Raw genomic sequence first — 16,167 nt, 5'->3', positions numbered from 1 at the left:
TACTTTCATCATGTTGTGCACCGAATAATACAAACTAAAACCCCGTTCTTTGTGTCTAAAATTAAAAAAATTTAAAACCAACCTGTGAAGGAATGAAATAAAAATTAAAAATTAAAAAACCCAATGTGTGAAAAATAAAATTAAAATTAAAAAAATTAAAAAAATTAAAAATTTGTGAAGAACTGAAGTGACAGTAGTCAATTCTGAACTTTGTGAAACTAGAAGTTCAGAAAAATTAAAGTAACTTTGAATTTTATAAAATCAGGAACTCTTTGAACTTTTGAAAGATAAGAAAAATCAAAATCATTCTGAACTTTGTGAAATCTGAAAGACTAAAGTAAAAATAAAATGGATAACATCAAGCGCAATGAACTTAAGAGACATTGAAAAACTGAAAGATACCAGCAATTTTCAGTTTTGGAAATTCCAAGTTACAATTGTTCTGAAAGCTGGAAATGCGTACGAGATAATGACGGGACAAAGTGTGAAACCTGCAGCGGATGGGGAAGATGCAAAGAAGGACCAAAAACAACTCAAGGAATGGCAGAAAGGAGACGCTCTTGCACAAAAAGTGATCGTCCAAACGGTGGAGAGAAGTGTGATGATTCATCTCATGAACTGTGACAGCGCAAAAGGAATGTGGTATGTACTTTTAAAACTTTACGAATGAGATGACACCGAAAAAAGATGCCAACTACTGGAGGAATTTTTCAACGCTAGATATCAGAAAGGTACTTCCATCATGAGCCATGTGAGTACTCTGGAGAATCTCTACACAAGATTGAATGCTATTAATAGTCCAGTCATATGGGGCCTTTATGCGGTTTTAAGAGCGGAACTTTTTTTCTCACCTGATTTCTCATCCATAGAGGGTCCTTAACGAGAATCCAAATTTGCGACATCGAAAAATTATGGGAACCCCCCCAAAACCCCCAAAACCGAAAAACGGCCAAAAATCGGCGATTTTCTCTCGTTTTTCGGCTCATATCGCTAAAATCGCTGGTTTTTTGAGTAAGTACGTAAGGACTAATCTGAAAGTAGATAAAATTACGGACATTTTCCACCCGGTCCGAAATTTTTCTGATGAAAAATATGCCTACTAAAAGGTTGCCAAAAAAAATCCCAAAATGTTCAAAATTTCACTTTTTTAAGGTTTTTTGCTTGTAATTTTTTTTCCAGCAATTTTAGAAGGTAAGTGTATCGTCCAAATGAAAGTACATCCAAAATGCTACAATTTCATGTATCAGACTTATCCCTAGGGCGTAACGAGACGGCTCCGCGGCGTTGCCAAAGTTGCGATCTCCATAGCCGCAGAGAGAATGGGGGACTGGGATCTACACCTCGCCACCATTAAACTAATGCTACCATACTTTTACGCCAGTGGTCACTTCCCGTACACCCGAGGCTGTTTAATTTACTTGCAGAAGATGCACGATCTCGAAAATATAATGGACCCTGTAGAATACGAAAATTTTACTAAAGGAGGCAAATTTACAGTTCGGCGCACTGATAAATTCTGGAGTGCGGTTTGGTCCGATATGCTGATTGAGCAGTCGCTTATGAAAAGTATGAAAACTAGTGGTGGACTCACTCGTGGCAGAGGATTTAGCGAAAGTACACTTGCAACGTGGATCATGGGAATGGTATCATTACATAATGTTTGTGATAGCGTTGAGAAGTTTTGCGGCGTGAATTTTGAAACATCTGAACAGCATGTGCAGCTACGGAGTTCGCGGATAAAGCGTGATAATAAGGATACGCAGGTGCTCAAAGATTGGTTTGATCAGCATTCTCCGTTTCCAGAGCTGAAAGATCTTATGTGTATAGACTCTGGCATAATAGCTGATGAACATATTGATTGTCATAAGGCTGAGGAACTAGGTATTAGCGGGCTATTAAAAATTGTTGATATAGACTTCGAATCGCTGAAATTTCAGCGGAAAAATCGCTGCAAGCCCTTAAGTTGCCTTAAAACATCAATCGAAGTTGATGGTGACGTCATTCCTATTGATCCACTATTAATATTGAGTAGAATGTGCATTGCCAAAAAATCGGACGATGAACTGAAAAGCTTTCTGTCCTTTGAACTTGCACCGTTTCCTCTTTCCCTGTTTACCGAAGCGGGGATGAGGAAAACCCAAAAGTCATCTCTTTATGGAAAGATTACACCTTGCTCTGCTGTTATAATGGAAAAGAATGCAACGTTCGTTGTTGATGGTGGGTTCTTGCTGCACCGTTGTGTATGGCCTAGAAATAGCACCTTCTTATCTATTTGCAAGAGCTATGTCAAGTACGTTAAAGCGCATTATTCCGCTGATTCTATGGTCATTTTTGATGGATATCCTGAAAATGCAATCGAGCGAAACACGAAACATGTAGAAAGGATGCAAAGAGAACGAAAAAAAATGTCCTTAGACATACTTTTCAATGAAAGTATGGTACCAACCGTGTCTCAAGAAAAGTTTTTAGCCAATAGTAAAAATAAAAATCGATTAATTAGGATGATGAAAAATCATCTCGAAGCGGAAGGTATTCAAGTTTTGCAAGCAGTGGAAGATGCAGACACCTTGATCGTGAATAAAGCAATTGAAAAGGCGTTGGTGACTGAAAATTCGGTGTTCATTGTCGGTGAAGACATAGATCTCTTTGTCCTCTTGGCATTCCACTCCAAAAATATTCAAAACGTTTTCTTTATGAAGCCAGGCAAAGGGAAAATGCCTCGAAAAGTGTATAACAGAGACAGTATTGGCAATGAAACTATCGCCGACAACATTCTTTTCCTACACGCTTTCAGCGGCTGCGACACGAACTGCGCCCTTTTTGGAAAAGGCAAAAACAAATTTCTGACTTTATTAACAAAAAATCCAAGCTTTACATCATTCATAAAAATATTTAACGACGCAAACGCTACAGCTGAAAGCGTTTCCAACGCCGGTCATAAGTTTATGCTTTATTTGTATGGTTACACCGGATCTGAAGAGATATCTATCAATGAGCTGAGGTACAAATGCTTCATAAAAACAGCATTCAGAAGCAAACAAAATCTTGCGGCTTTGCCACCAACAGAACAGGCTCTGAAACAACATTCATTGCGAACATACCATCAAGTTCAAATGTGGAGAGGTGTAAATTTGAACGCTTGTGATTGGGGTTGGAAACTTAGCAAACACGGACTCCTACCAATCACAACATTACAACCTCCTGCTCCTGAAGAAATTCTAAAAATGATTTCCTGCAAATGCAAGAAAGGATGTCAGGCAGCTTGTACCTGCAGAAAAAGTGGCCTGCCATGTACAATAATATGTGCCAACTGCCGTGACTCATGCACAAACATTCCTGATGACGTAATCATCGCAGATGGAGAAGAGCAAGAAGAAGACGCGGACGACCCGGACATTGTCCCATTTTCCGAAGATGAAACTGAAATTACAGAATCAGAGGAGAATATCGAGCCAGTGAATCTAGCCGCTATGGAATTTGAACCAGCTCTATTAGAACCATCTGAACATGAGATCGACATTACCGAGGAAGCGAGCCCATCAAATGTTAAAAGACCAAAATTACGGCGGTAAAAGATCTTCAGTATTAAATTCATTAAACAGCAAATATGACTTTAAAATTTAATCCGATACACTTGTATTTAACCATGTATAAGGTTTTTCATTAATTAAATATCCCCCCCCCCCCCAAAAAAAAAAACTAATAAAAATTAAAAAAAAATTTAAAAAACCCAAAAAAACCCCAAAAAAAACTTTTTAAACACGCCCAGAAACGTAAAACATGTACTTAAACTACACCGTTTCTGCGCCAGTCCTAAGCCTGGATAAAGTGTGAAGGACAAGTTTTCATTCGAAGGCAGGGGAGAGGTACAAATAAGAAGGCGTCCATGAGGTAGAAAGGGGGTCTATTAGCAGGAGATGCGGCCCCGAACCCCGTGTTTTCTCACTTGGACCGGTGGGAGAGTGGAGCGGTTGCGTGAAATGCACCGCCGCGGAAAATGCCCTTGGAGATCGCAACTTTGGCAACGCCGCGGAGCCGTCTCGTTACGCCCTAGGGATAAGTCTGATACATGAAATTGTAGCATTTTGGATGTACTTTCATTTGGACGTATACACTTACCTTCTAAAATTGCTGGAAAAAAAATTACAAGCAAAAAACCTTAAAAAAGTGAAATTTTGAACATTTTGGGATTTTTTTTGGCAACCTTTTAGTAGGCATATTTTTCATCAGAAAAATTTCGGACCGGGTGGAAAATGTCCGTAATTTTATCTACTTTCAGATTAGTCCTTACGTACTTACTCAAAAAACCAGCGATTTTAGCGATATTAGCCGAAAAACGAGAGAAAATCGCCGATTTTTGGCCGTTTTTTGCGATTTTGGGGGTTTTGGGGGGGTTCCCATAATTTTTCCATGTCGCAAATTTGGATTCTCGTTAAGGACCCTCTATGGATGAGAAATCAGGTGAGAAAAAAAGTTCCGCTCTTAAAACCGCATAGGGGTCATTATTATCCTCAAATGACTGGACTATAAGGGAAACGTGTCTAAGCAAATGTTAATAACTAAAATTATAACAACCCTACCTAGTCATTACAGCTATTTTTCTGCAGCTTGGGAAGCCACAGCTACTGAGAGTAAAACTTTGGTAACTTTAAAATCACGACTCATGGCTGAGGAAAATCGTCACAAAAGCCAAAAGGAACCTGAAGGCTTAGCTTTCAGAGCACAAGTGCAGAAATGTTACAATTGTAATAGAGTAGGGCACCGTTTGAAGAATGTAGGGATAAAATTGTCTGTAATCTATGTAACAAACCGAATCATGTTGCCAAATTTTGCAGAAATAAAAATAACAGTGCGCGTTATAAAACTGATAACAAAAATAAAGGGTCTCATCCTCCTTGTGGAATTTGTAAGAAGACTAATCATCTAGAGGCACCATGTTTTTTTTAGAGATAAGAATGAAAGTGATGAGAAAAATAAGAGAAATAAGAATGGTAAACCTGTGCTTATGGCAAACAATTTGTACGACGGTGACGTCAAAACATGGGTCATTGACTCCGGTGCTACATCACATATCTGTCGTTCTAAGGAATATTTCACAGAATTCGTCAAGTGCGATCACAAAATTGGTGTTGCCAAAGAGGGCGAATTTTTGATCGCCAGAGGAATAGGAGTGATTCATTTTGATCGATTTATTTTATGTGATGTGTATTATATCCCTGAAGCGTCTAGAAATCTAATTTCCATAAGTGTAATAACCCAGCCAGGATGGTCAGGTATTCTTTGATAAAAATGAAGTAACAATTACAAAAAATGGTAAGTTTGTATTTAAAGGTACTCAGGATGAATCAGGTCTCTTTATTGCATATGCAGAGGTTTGTGAACCAAGTGAGATTAAAGACGAGGATATGAAAGGTAACGCTTTCCTCACTAGCCCTGCATTAGATTGGCACGCAAAAATGGGGCATTTGGGTAAAAACAACATGTTAAAACTGGTATAAATGGCCGAAGGCATTAATTTAACTGAGAAGGACATTCTGAGCATGTGTGACAAAGAAGATAATTGTGATGTTTGTTTGCGAGCAAAACTAACTCGAACCCGATTCGGAAAAAAAAGAGAAAGAGCAAAACGGACATTAGAAATAATACATACAGACTTGTGTGGCCCTATTGAGCCTGATACATGGGACAATAAGCGCTATATTGCAACTTTTACTGATGGATTTTTAGGATTTCTGATGGTCTCTCTGCTGACATACAAGAGTGAACTTTTTGAGAACTTATGAGACTACGTAACACAAGCTGAGACAAAATTGAATCTAAAAGTAAGTAAAATAAGATGTGACCGTGGTGGAGAATATATGAGTGCAGATTTAAAAGACTGGTGCCGAGAAAAGGGAATAATTTTGGACTGTAGTCCCCCGGCAACTCCCCAACTGAACTCGACAGCAGAGAGAACAAACAGAGTGCTCCTGGAACGTGCTAGAGCACTCATTTTTGAAGGGAATGTTGATAAGAAATTATGGGGTGAGGCAGTTTACACTGCAACACACCTTCTAAACCGTAGCCCTAAGTCTTGGTTAAATTGTACACCATATGAAAAATGATATGATAAAACTCCAAATCTTAAGTATCTGCAAATATTTGGTTCCATGGCTTACGCCAAAAATTTAAAACATTTGAAAAAGCTCAACGAAAGGTGTCAAAAGTATACTCTAGTTGGTTACGCAAGTAATGCATATAGACTTTGGGATGACGGAAAAGACAAAAAAATAATAGTATCAAGAGACGTTGCATTTATAAAACCAAGTAACAATAAACTTTTGGATGCAGAATATGTGTGTGATCCATTTGAGGATCTGTTTAAAAGAGAGGAGAGTGAATCATAAAAATCAGAAGAAAATCTCAGTGAGAATGAGGTGGAAATGCATCAAGATGAGACAGAGGAAGAGATTCATCAAAATAATGCAAACAAGACGGAGGGAGAGCCTCTCCAAAACATTCAAAATGAGACAGAGGAAGAAAATCTTCAAAAAGAACAAAACGAATTCGCAACACGTGCTGGACGTGTTACAAAACAAACTCAATTCCTTCTATGGAGATCCAGTACCGAGTAGCTGTATCCTTTTGACATTTTCCGACGCAGTAACTGGACCAGATGGTCACAAATAGAAAACTGCTATCGAAGACGAAATAAATTCGTTAGCAGAAAACGAAGTCTACAAATTCGTGGACGAAATAGAAGCAAAAGGGGCAAAAGTACTGTCTAATAGATGGGTATTCAGAATTAAAGATAATGGTCAATACAAAGCTCGTTTATGCGTTCGGGGAAATGAGCAAAAAGAAGACGACTTCGACTATGAAGAAATTTTTAGTCCCGTAACGAACGAAAGTTCAATAAAAATTTTGCTTGCTTTAGCTCTCCAATACAATTATAAAATACTGAAATTTGATGTAACATGTGCTCTCTTGTATGGAAATTTAGAGGAGAATGTTTTCATGAAAATACCCGAAGGTTATACTAAGTATCAGAATAAAATTTTCAAACTTCTGAAAGCACTTTATGGCCTCAAACAGTCGCCTTTACAATGGTTTAAAAGATTGACTGACTTTCTTGCGAAATGTGGATTAAAACAGCTGAAATCTGATAGGTGCGTTTTCAGAAATACTAAGGGCACACTTCGGCTCGCCATTCATGTTGACGATGGTCTGGTTGTGTATAAAAATGTTGATGAGAAAAATCATTTAGTAAAAGCCATGCAGAGAGAATTTAAGCTTACATTGGAGGAGAACCCTACAAGTTATTTAAACATAAAAATTGAGGCCAAGGGCGATACATTAAAATTGTCACAGGAAGCGTATGCAAACTCAATCATAAATTCCTTTAACATGAGTGACTGTAAACCTGTTTCAACGCCGATGGAGCCCGGTCAGATGATAGAGAGAACCAGAAACTCCGCCGACGATTTCCCACACAGGCAAGCCGTTGGAAGTTTGCTTTATCTCAGTAACAAGACGCGTCCTGACATTTCTTTTGCTGTCAGTTACGCAAGTCGTCACATGGAGAAGCCTGAGAAAAATGATATTGATATCATAAAACGAATACTGAGATAATTAAGGGGCACCACTGGGGATGGTGTCTTGTTTGAACGGTCAACCGAATCTGAGTTAACTTTATCAGCATTGACGCCAGTTACGTTGACGATTTAATCACCCAGCGAAGCACCTCGGGATGTATGGTGCTTTTGAACAAAAACCCAGTCAGCTGGGCATCCCGAAGGCAATCCATAGTTGCCACGTCAACCACAGAGAGTGAGTATATTGCTTTGGCGGATACTTTGAAAAATCTATTGTTTTTAAAATCCTTCATAGAAGAATTAACGGACAAACAAGTTCGATGCATCTTGAAAGAAGATAACCAAGGGACTATAAGAGTTGTAAAAAAGGGTCAATTCAATAGACGATCCAAGCACATAGATGTGCATCACCATTACGTGCATGAGAAATTTTCGGAGGGTTTTTTCAAAATCCAATACTGTCCATCGAGCGAACAACTTGCCGATATGCTCACAAAACCCCTCCTGAAACTAAAATTCACATCACTCAGAGATAGGGTTGTGAAATAATTTCAGAAATAATTCTATTTACTATGCTTTTCATTATTTACTTTTTTTTCTAGTATATTTTTCAAACACTCTCTGAAATCTTAACATAATTCTATGTTTTCTTTTCTATGTTTACATAACACTATTAAAAATTTATTTACTTGCAATAATATTAAGTTTCTTTTTGTAACGATGAGGAGTAGAGTTCTTCCATAAGAAGGACACATAGGTTTTGATGTATCCCCCATACTATAATAAGCGTTTTATTAGAGAAATGTCAAGATTAAGGGGGAGTGTTGAACCCTGGAATTCTATACATAATCTTGACAATTTGACAACGTCGCATTATTCCAATGGCGACTCGTTCTGCGAATACTGGGATTCATATTTCCATTTTGATAAGAACTTGCGCGCTTATAGCGTGCCCCTTCCTGTTAGCTAGTTCGTTCTCAGATCTCCTCGTCGGACCACGTTTTCTGTATTCCTTTAATAAAATATGTAATATGTACTCTAAAATGACTACTCCGAAATAATACCCAAAACACCTATCCTCATTAGAGAGAGCGACTGTGCGTCACCATATGAAACTGGGCGCACACCCTAACCCGCTAGCTAAAGGAGCATTCAGCAAAAATCCCAGCAGGAGGCTGCGAAGGGTAAAGCCCTTTGACTTGGCTACATGGGTGTTTCATTAAAGCAGTACCCATGGTCTACCTAAACTAAACAAAACGCATCTTCGCGTGGTACCACTTCACAGTTGGAGTTCATGTCAACGATGGCTCCCACTGTCAAGTCGTTAAACAACTTGTTTATCTTTGTCTTTTTTCACTTGTATTTTGTAGTATGTATGATTATGTATGAATGTTGAGAATAATGAAGAATTGTAACTGAGAAGCGTAGGTCAAGGACTGAATGTGGTTTATTAATTAGAAATGAAATCATGTAACATTAGTTTGTAGATTAGCTCTAAGTTTAAACTTAACACCTATGTAATTAATGCCCCGTAAGGGGCAGTAGCACATTTTTATTTAATAAAAAAAAAATTACATTCACTGTAGGATGAGGTTCATGAATGATATTTTGACTGAATGGAATGAAATAAACACTCATAAAAAGATTTGGTGCCAGGCGGCACCAGGCACCTGCCCAGTTATCCTACGAAGAGGAAAATTTTAAAGGTAACTGGGCATCAACCCTTTGCAGCCAGTGTTTAAATCCAATAATGTTGTAATTGCTCACACACTACACAAATACATTATACATAAAGAGGAAATGTCCAAGTTGAATAAAATATTTACTTGGAGTGAGATATGAGGCTCTTCCCAGGAACACCTGCGAAGTTGTTTTGAGAAAAAAGCTGTTCAATTTTCGGCACATCACCATTCACCAAAAAAAAAAAAAAATTTCTGAGGTTATGTATAATGTTCTAGATGGCTTACGTCATAATGAAGGTATATTAGCTGTGAAAACAATTTTAGCACTGATAGGGTAGAAATACAGAGGGTATGGCCCAGTTACCCTGCTGCTCAGTTACCCGACCACTCCTTACATCGTAGAAAGTTGTTATGCCAGTATGTAGAATTGACGGAGAAGAAAATTGATGAAGTTGAAACTATAAAATTAAATTTTTAAAAAGCTTGCGCAACAGCAGATCCTGAGAAATTGTTGTTGTTTTACTTTTTCTGAATATAATAAAATAGTTCAGTTCTAATTGCAAGTAGGTAAGAGTTTTATGCATGTCGTGCAGCATGGTGTCTTTGAAGTAATTTTTAAAGAACTTTAAATTTAATTTAAAAATTCAGTTTAGAGGTTATGGTGGGGTACTCCCTGATGGGTTTTTGGGCAATTACGAAACAGGTCATTGGAGCTCCTGGATAAATAATCGCATTTTTGTGGTTTTTTAGGGATGAAATAGCGAACGTGGTTTAGAGGCGACAAATTAATCTCCCCCTCCCCCATTCTTGCCGTGACCGATCTGAATTTTCAGGATGTCGTTACCTGGTATGAGTTGCAACTTTCTTGAGATTTTCATGCCCGTATAAGTTTTTTTGTCCCGGTGGCAGCGTTGCTAAATTGCGGACTCCAGAATATCGAATTTCATGAAGAAAACGAAGGTTCCGTGCTAGCATTTTCATCCTAAATAATAAATTTAAATCGTGAGTTGTAGCAAATTTTTTTACTCCAAAATTTTTCTCCCAAATTTTGCCCAGAAACATTAAAAAAAAACATAAATAAAATGAGTGTATAAAGACGATTCAATAAACATTTGGAAGTTTCCTTATTTGTCAAAAATTTGAGGTAAGAGTTTTAAGGTATTTGGTTTTAACAGAAACATGATTGGGGGGAGGAGAAACTTCTCAAATTCTACTTTCTATTGATGGAGTAGGTTTAAGAACTTTCTGTCAACCCGAATCGCTCGTTTTTCCCCGACTCGTCGCTTCGTCTGGCCTCTTCTGTTAAGTCAGCAGCACCCATCAAGTGAGTAACGGCCTAATTTTCATGGTTCTCTTATGTATAGAGTAGGGAAGAATCATAATGACCTATTCTGAACGAATTAAAAACCCAGCATGTGAAGTTGGAACGTGATTTTGGTCATTTTGTCGAATTTTAATTCGTAAAGCTGACAGCACCGCAATTTGTAATTCTTTAAATAAGCCTTTCCTTATCTGAAACTCTCAGATTGCTTATTTTTCGTAACAGTTTGGGAAAAATGCCAGCTCGGAACCTTTGTGTTTTCATGGAATTCGGTATTTTGGAGTCCGCAACTTGGCAACGCTGCCACCGGGGCAAAAAAACTTGCACGGGCATGAAAATCTCAAGAAAGTTGCAACTCATACCAGGTAACGACATCCTGAAAATTCAGATCGGTCACGGCAAGATTGAGGGAGGGGGAGTTTAATTTGTCGCCCTAAACCACTTTTGCTATTTCATCCCTAAAAAACCACAAAAATGTGATTATTTATCCAGGAGCTCCGATGGCCCGTTTCGTAATTGCCCAAAAACCCATCAGGGAGTACCTACCCCACTATAACCTCTAAATTCAATTTTTAATATAAATTTAAAGTTCTTTAAAAATTACTTCAAGGACACCATGCTGCACGACATGCATAAAACTCTTACCTACTTGCAATTTGAACTGAATTAATTTATTATAGTTAGAAAAATTAAAACAACAACCTCTCAGGGAGTACCCCACTACATTCTCCGACTTGAACTTTTGATGCATATTCAAAGTTCATCAGAAGTTACTTCAGGGACACGTGGTTGTTCAGCAATGATCATCTTGTTAAAATTTGATTCAGCGGCATGATTTGGTGAAATTTTCATTTTACTCCATAAGTCTCCTTGAAGTACAATTTTTACCTCTCATTGTTGTCAATTTTTATCATTATATCTTTTTCAGTGAAAAAGAAAGGAGGACATTTCATGGATGTTGCCAAAGAACTATCTCTCCTGAAACCAGAGGTAGAAAAAGATGTTTTTGGGATGAAGGTAGAGAAAACCTCTGAAGTGTCTCAGAAGCAAGAGCTCACTCAAAAAAGTAAATCCAAGGAAGACATGAGAAGCTGGCTCAAGCATAACAGGCGCCTGTTATGTTGTGAAACCAAACACCTTAAATTCATAGGAGAAATGATAAAATCACAAGAAATTTTATCCAGGTAATTTTTAATTGTTGGATGTTGTTTGAGGGAGTGAAGCAGGATAAAGAAGCGCCTTCAGCTTATTTGATACGCCCTAATATACATGCAGTACCGTATGATGCTCATCTTAGGAGTGCGGCTGCGCGTCTGTTTTGTCTGAGGGTGGTTTGCGTTCGCTGAAATTCAATGACACTGAAGGCTGCTGACAGCATAGCTGAACCAGGGACCTAGAGACGGCTGGATCGTACCACATGCAATCTGGGTTGCCTATCGTTTCACCAAGATATCCTAATGCGCGGTCTAGATGGTATTGTACGTTTATGCCCATGCCCCCTTCACATAATAATGACTGAATATTGTTCCTAAGGTAATCGTCATTTTTCGTTATTTTTGGAACTGTCTTTCTCAAAGAGGCTATGCCTTCTGACCATCTCGCGCACCAACCCCCCGCAGCGCTTCGCGCCTCAGGCGTCACACGTTAAACTTACGACTTTACATCGTAGAGTATGATTAGACCCAACTTTCCTCCCCCCATGAAACTTTTTTGACCGTAGAACTTCCCCCTCCCCCCCCCCCGCAATATAAAATTGTCTGGCTACACAACTGAATCTATCATTTCAAGGTGAAGGTAGATCAAATTCCCCATCTTTTTAATGTTTCCTACTTTATTGGTCTCCGATTTTTTCACGGGCAGTTTCCCGCATTTTTTGGGGGCACTAATGCACCGCAAAGATAAAAACTTACTGGTATCCTACTCACTTTAATTATCTACTTGCAATGGGCAGCAATACATTTTTATTAGAAAAGTGGTTGAACAATGACCTGTTTTCTTTTGAAGAGCGTAACCTCCAGTAAAATTTTGATCATTGGGGTTCTCGGTGGATTTTGCTTTATATTGTTGTGTACCAAGTATTTACAATTTACTGTAAGGTTTTCAATTAACATGACGTTATAGTTAATTTGCATAGTTCTCCACCAGATTACTACAAAACGTTGATGACGGTATAAAAAACTGTACCTACCTATCTTGATATTAATTTCACTTTTTGAAAAAGCATTGATTGCTAAACATTTTAGGAGAAAAAAGTACTGCCAAGATTTTAAATTCAATTGAAAATCTTTGACAACTAAATGACTAAGAATCCACTTTGATACCTGATTATTGTTATTAGATAATTATCTTCGTCAATGTTCTCTTCATTTTCATTTGGTTTTCAGTGGTTAATTATCTTTTCAAGTATCATAATCTTCTCGTAGAAATTGAGAAACAATGAGTCAGTTAAGCTCGGGAGGGATTTGCCTGCAAATAGTCGAATCTTACAGTTTTCGGTACGAGTAGAACGATGCGCATGTTAAATTTCACGAAAAATTGTCTCCGCGGGGATATAACGCTTCCTTCTTAGGGGTCCTGGAAATCGTGTTTGAACCGACCGCCGTGAATCTTCGCATCTCCGCGTCAAAGACGGGAAGATGGCGGCGCCGAAGCCGACCTGCTTACTACCGCCACGCTGTCGATGTTGACATCACAATCTCTCGTTTCAGGTCAAGTAAGTTCTGTGTGAATGTTTCGTATCCTACATACATCTGTATCGCATTCTTATTGAAAAGCTTAGAGAATTAAGAACAATGGATATGAATCTCAAACAAAGTAACCTACATAACCTCCAATTGACCAACAAAAACATACCGCCAACGCGACGCCGCCGTGTATTCTTCCACTACGCATTCCGCCGCCATATTGATCGTGACTTGTCCATGCGAAACCTATGAGCGCGCAGTTCAAACGCCGTTTCAGGCCTCCCTAATTTTTGACACTTTCGAATAAACTTTTCTCCCGTTTGCAGTCATCAAAAAAATTTGGAAAAAATTGTAAGCTTCGGCCACTTACTACTTTCGAATGACACAATAAAATAAAATGACTTAACTGACTCATTATTGGCTAATTTTTAACAGCGATATTTTGTTGAGCATTAACTTTTCATTATAATATTTTTTTTTTTAATCTTTCAGTGACAATTCAGTCATATTATTTCGTAAAGTCACCCACGTAAATGACTCATCTACTGCATGGCTTTACCAGGAAAACAGCAAAATAGGCTTAGTGAATGTTCACAGATTACGAGAGGTGACTGAGTATCACAGACTCTTGGTGGATAAAATATTGCCCTCGAAAGCATTGGAAAAGACCATTGAGTTCTCTGAATCGTAAGTTGTTTTTATTGGTGTCTGCTATTTGGTATTTTTTTTTTTTTTCAAGTAGCCCTCATGCCGTCCTAATTGTAATTTCAAGTATAATTGAAGGTATAGAAAGACGCTCATCCATGGGCCGATATCATTATGTGCATGTATTATGGGTGATATTATTCTGTACATGTATTATGGGTGATATTATTATGTGTAGTCTAAGCTCAACAGAACCAAGTGTTATAATAAGCATGAGTCTACTCTTTAGTTGCATGGTAGAATCTTCCATAATTGTCAATTTACTTTCTTTTTCATGAGTTAAGTTTTGCCCTTAAACGACAGATCAGTTCACCTTCGCAGCATTTGGCCAACAAACAGTTGATTTCTACAGTTTTTGGAAGAAGTAAAATGATTCGCACGGCAAGATCACATGAAAATTTGTCCCTACCGAGATTTAATGCTTCCTTATGGGGACGTTTCCAAAACATGGATTAAATGACACAAAATAATTACTACCATCATATCGTCACCCTCCGGCCTATGTATCTCAAGCGTCATTTTAACCAAAATTAAGTCACGAATAGTTTCGAAATAACGAGATGCATTGACATGCGAAAATAGTAATTTATTTTAGAGGAAAAATTTAGAAATCTGAATAAAAATCGATTCAAGTTGATGTACTTTTGTATCACAAGCGCCATTCGGGAGAGAAATATCACAAGCGCCAAGTTTGGCAACTGCTCACCTCTTTGATTGTTTAAAATCTTTGTTACAGCAACCCTGAATCACTTGAAGCTAAATTATTTTCGTATGTAAATGCATCTCGTTATTTCGAATATAAAATTTTTTTAGAATAAAAATAAATAAATATGGAAACTAGTACGTTGAAGTTGATGAACTTCTGCATCACAAACACTATGTAAGCGCAAAGTATCACATACGCCAAGTTGGGTAATCGCTCATCTTTGGGATTGTTTTTATGATGTCAGTATCAACAACACTTGAAATCACCTGGAGCAATACGTCACTCTCCGTTTATTGAGTTGTGGATGGTTTTGAATTGATATAAGCTGCATTTACATACGAAAATAATAAGTTTTTTTTTTATTAAAAATTAATAAATATGGACATTTTCCTTTTAACAGAGTTTTAAAACTCAGTTAAATTTAATGAGCTCCCATACTACAAGCATCAGAGGTTCTCAGAATGCCTCGAAAAGGGGGTATCACAAGCGCCAATTTTCAAAGAAAATAATGTTTTTTTGAAGAAATTTGATTAAAATTCGAGGCAGGAAGTTTTGCTGGAGCAGTATTCCAAGTTCCTAGCCGAAACTCCGTTTTATGCGGTCGCCAATAAGTTTTTTGTGTCTCCTGAAAAGTTGGCAAAGTGGTACTTGTGATACTTTGGTCGGAAGGTAACGATTACTGCAAGGGTACTGGGTGAACACACATCAGCAAGTACTATCTGTAAAATTCTCTCACTCTTTTTGCCTAATGTTTTTGACTGGTTAATTTTGCCTAATAAATCCTACTTGCGAAGCGGCGCAACATTGCCTTACGCTTCAGCCAACAATCCGTTATATAAGAGGATTTCCATGACAAACGACCTGGGTGGCCAATTCATCAGCTGACCGAAAAAAAAAAAAAATTACTTCCTCTCCATCTAACACTCTGAAATATTAGATATAGGTAGTGCCATCGTAAACATAAAAGTTAATTTTTTTTAGCTGATGACATTTCCACGGGATCATCAAACACCACAATTTTCTAAATCAACTTTTATCATTTGCAAGATGAGAGTGCAGCCGCAGTCCATAAAAAAATCAATGTGTTCTTTTTTACTTACAGTTTTTGCAGGAGTCTCTTAAGGTACCAGTTATGAATGCTATGGCCTCCGCCCTATTTCTTGCTCTATTTGGCACCTCTGTATGATTTGCTCTGTCATATTCTTTTCCTCTGCGAAAGCCTTGTCTTCTGGATAGACCGTGCTGTCCCTTTCGCAAACCTCACTGATTTTGCCAATGGACCACTAGACAATGTACAAATTTAAGCATTCTAATACATGCTTTCTAATCAGAATTTCACGTAGAGCACGATTCGCACAACGAAAATTACTTAAACCAACTCCTAACGAAGACATTAACGTTTTTATTCCACATTGGCTACGAGGAATTTGAACTGCCCGCTCACAAGAAACTCAAAGCTCTACGTAAGTCAAATCGCGCACTACAACGGTTTCAG

General features: G+C 38.0%; 1 protein-coding gene across 6 annotated transcripts in view; it reads left to right on the top strand.

The window, feature by feature from the left end:
- LOC109035987 (uncharacterized) overlaps window positions 1-16,167 on the top strand; it is a 60,291-nt gene that overhangs the window by 29,294 nt on the left and 14,830 nt on the right. For all 6 annotated transcript variants that reach the window (XM_019049870.2, XM_072296505.1, XM_019049869.2 and 3 more), the window contains 2 exons: window positions 11,506-11,761; window positions 13,754-13,948. In XM_019049870.2, the coding sequence (XP_018905415.2) occupies window positions 11,506-11,761; window positions 13,754-13,948 (451 nt within the window). The remainder of the gene's footprint in view (window positions 1-11,505; window positions 11,762-13,753; window positions 13,949-16,167) is intronic.

This window comes from Bemisia tabaci, chromosome 2, assembly GCF_918797505.1.
Source record: "Bemisia tabaci chromosome 2, PGI_BMITA_v3".
Lineage (NCBI taxonomy): Eukaryota > Metazoa > Arthropoda > Insecta > Hemiptera > Aleyrodidae > Bemisia > Bemisia tabaci.
Note: the sequence above shows the minus strand (reverse complement) of the source record. Positions and strands in the feature narration are given on the sequence as shown.